At 32.2% G+C, this 2,429-nt stretch overlaps 1 protein-coding gene across 2 annotated transcripts in view; it reads right to left on the bottom strand.

Moving 5' to 3' along the window:
• The window catches only part of luzp2 (leucine zipper protein 2), a 205,595-nt gene that overhangs the window by 108,985 nt on the left and 94,181 nt on the right, over window positions 1-2,429 (bottom strand). For both annotated transcript variants that reach the window (XM_014016991.1, XM_014016992.1), the window contains exon 2: window positions 544-661. In XM_014016991.1, coding sequence (XP_013872445.1) covers window positions 544-661 — 118 coding nt within the window. The remainder of the gene's footprint in view (window positions 1-543; window positions 662-2,429) is intronic.

Raw genomic sequence — 2,429 nt, 5'->3', positions numbered from 1 at the left:
AAAATAAAATAAAATAAAATAAAATAAAATAAAAACTGAAAAAAGAAAATAGTTTCACAAGTTTGCATATAAAGCTGTGAAGGACACTAAAAAAAGAAGAAATTAAAAAAAGTTCTAATCTAATAATTGCATGTTTAAAATGCAATCCACATCTCATAACTTGTGTAAGCCTTTTAAGAGAGTATATATGGATTCTACTGAAAAAAATAGAACATTATTTAAACAATTTTACTTTATTTTCTAAGTTTTCAAAGGGCTTTTTAATTTAACCTGGGCAATGTAAATTCCATATTTAGGGGCTATACTTCTAGAGACACAATTTTGACATATTGACACAACAATAGGAAGGATAATCAAAAATAAAAAAGTAAAATATTTCCACATCAGTTTTTAATAACTCCTGTTGACTTACATCCAACTTAGAAAAATCATAGTGTTTACCCCGGTATATGTATATCTCAAATATTACCTAATATAACAAAAGACTGAACTAAAAAAATATTATTGCTGCTGAATAAGAAAGAAAAAATGTAAATTTCCAACCTGTAGGTTGCCTTTTATGCTGTCCAATTCCTTTGATGTTTTTGAGAGCTGATGCAAGATGCTGCTTCGTTCACTGAAGACTTCTTTTAGCTTCTTTTCCAGACCATCATAGCCTTGTCTGTTGAGATGAGAGAGAGTTCATTAATCATCGTAAACATCTAACTGAGAAAATGTGCACTATAGGCACTCCAAGAAAAGAAATGTGTTCAACATTATAATTGAAAACACATTTTAAAAGGTAAAACAACATAAGGAAAAACATCATTACATATATTCACTGAAAAGACAAAAGGAAATAATTAGAACTGCTTTAAACATATGCATTTCTTTAACAGGAGAATGTATTGAAAATTATTTTGTCCTAATTTTATTTAGTTGTCTTCTTGAATTGGTTTGTATGAGAATGAATAAAAATAAATAAATAAATAAATAAATAAATAAATAAATAAATAAACAAGACAAATACAGTATGTGTTTATGTACCTTGCATGGGGGAAAATGTGCTTTTGCCATTCATCAATAAGCTTCCATAGTTTATAATAAAGGCTTTGATTTTTCTCTTCTTTTTTCATGAAATTGTAATATACTCAGAAAAGAAGTAAGTGCTGAGCAATCTGTTTAGTGTGACATAAACACATAAAAAAGATGTCAGTAAAGATTTTCAGGCATCTTTAGATACTTGAATAGAAGTCAACCCACACTGTCTTTCATGGTTTTTGAACCAATATAAAGTTATTCTGTTTGAAAGACAGTTCAGTTGGTTACAAGCACTTAGGGCAAACTCACAGATAATAAATCACTGCAATTGGCTGGTTCTTTTAAAGTTTTGTGCCTGACGTTGGAAACCTGTTTTTTTTATATGTATTTTTTTACTTCTAATCTTTTTACAGTTGACATTGAACAATGCATTGCTAAATTATTAACATAATTTCTCCCTGTACTGCTTACTGAAATATCGGCATTTATTTTCAATGATAACTTTCTTGCACATTGCACATTRACTAAATTTACAAGTGTTTTGTGAGTTGGAAGAAAAAAAAACATCTTTTCTTTTGTTTTGCTAGCTGGAATTTGGTTGATCATTCCTATTAAAAAATAAAATAAATAAATACAAAGCTCACAGATTAAGCCTATTGTATGGCATTGCTTCATTGTTCTGAATCCAAAGCTTAGTTTCACTCTGGGCTTGCTTCCAAAAACCCTGCACACCCTCTGTCATAGATCCTAGCAGCAGATCATACACAATAACACATAAATCACTAATAGAAAAGCAACACCTGGGAAATAAATAAATAACACAGCAAACTGAATCCCACACTCCACTTGCTACCATATGGCATKAGCGGGAAATTTATTACAGGTTCAAGCAACAAGGGAAGATAGGGTGAGAGAATACTCCCAGTCTGTGGTATTATTCATTACCCAATAGAACAGGCCCTTTGGTATCTATGAAATTGATAGGACCAATAGTTTGAGGATCACTGACACAGAAACATGTATATCAAAGTGTTTGTAGTCTGTCCTCCGCAACTTGCTCATTACAGTGAACGGTAGCAGCTACACAATTGTGTTTTCCAAAGAGTTCAGAATTCTAAYGTCTTCCACACAAAACATCAGGGATGGTAATACAACCACAATGCTTGAGAAAGAAGGACTTCTTATTTGAAATGGCATAACCAGACACCTGACCATACAGCAATGGTGGTGARAAAATAGTTTTATCAGACATCTGCTGAACAAAACGAGTCCCATGCTGTCTTGATAAAACTCATCAAACTCCCTGGACTAGGGAGACGTCATTTATTTGAGCAAATTACAGAGGACAGATAGTCCCTCCCACTTGGATTCTCAGTAAGTTTCTGGGTCATATGAGGCTGACCCTGCAG

This window comes from Austrofundulus limnaeus, unplaced genomic scaffold (genome assembly GCF_001266775.1).
Source record: "Austrofundulus limnaeus strain Quisiro unplaced genomic scaffold, Austrofundulus_limnaeus-1.0 Scaffold159, whole genome shotgun sequence".
In the NCBI taxonomy this organism is placed as follows: Eukaryota; Metazoa; Chordata; class Actinopteri; order Cyprinodontiformes; family Rivulidae; genus Austrofundulus; species Austrofundulus limnaeus.
This window is presented reverse-complemented; position numbering and strand designations above follow the sequence as displayed.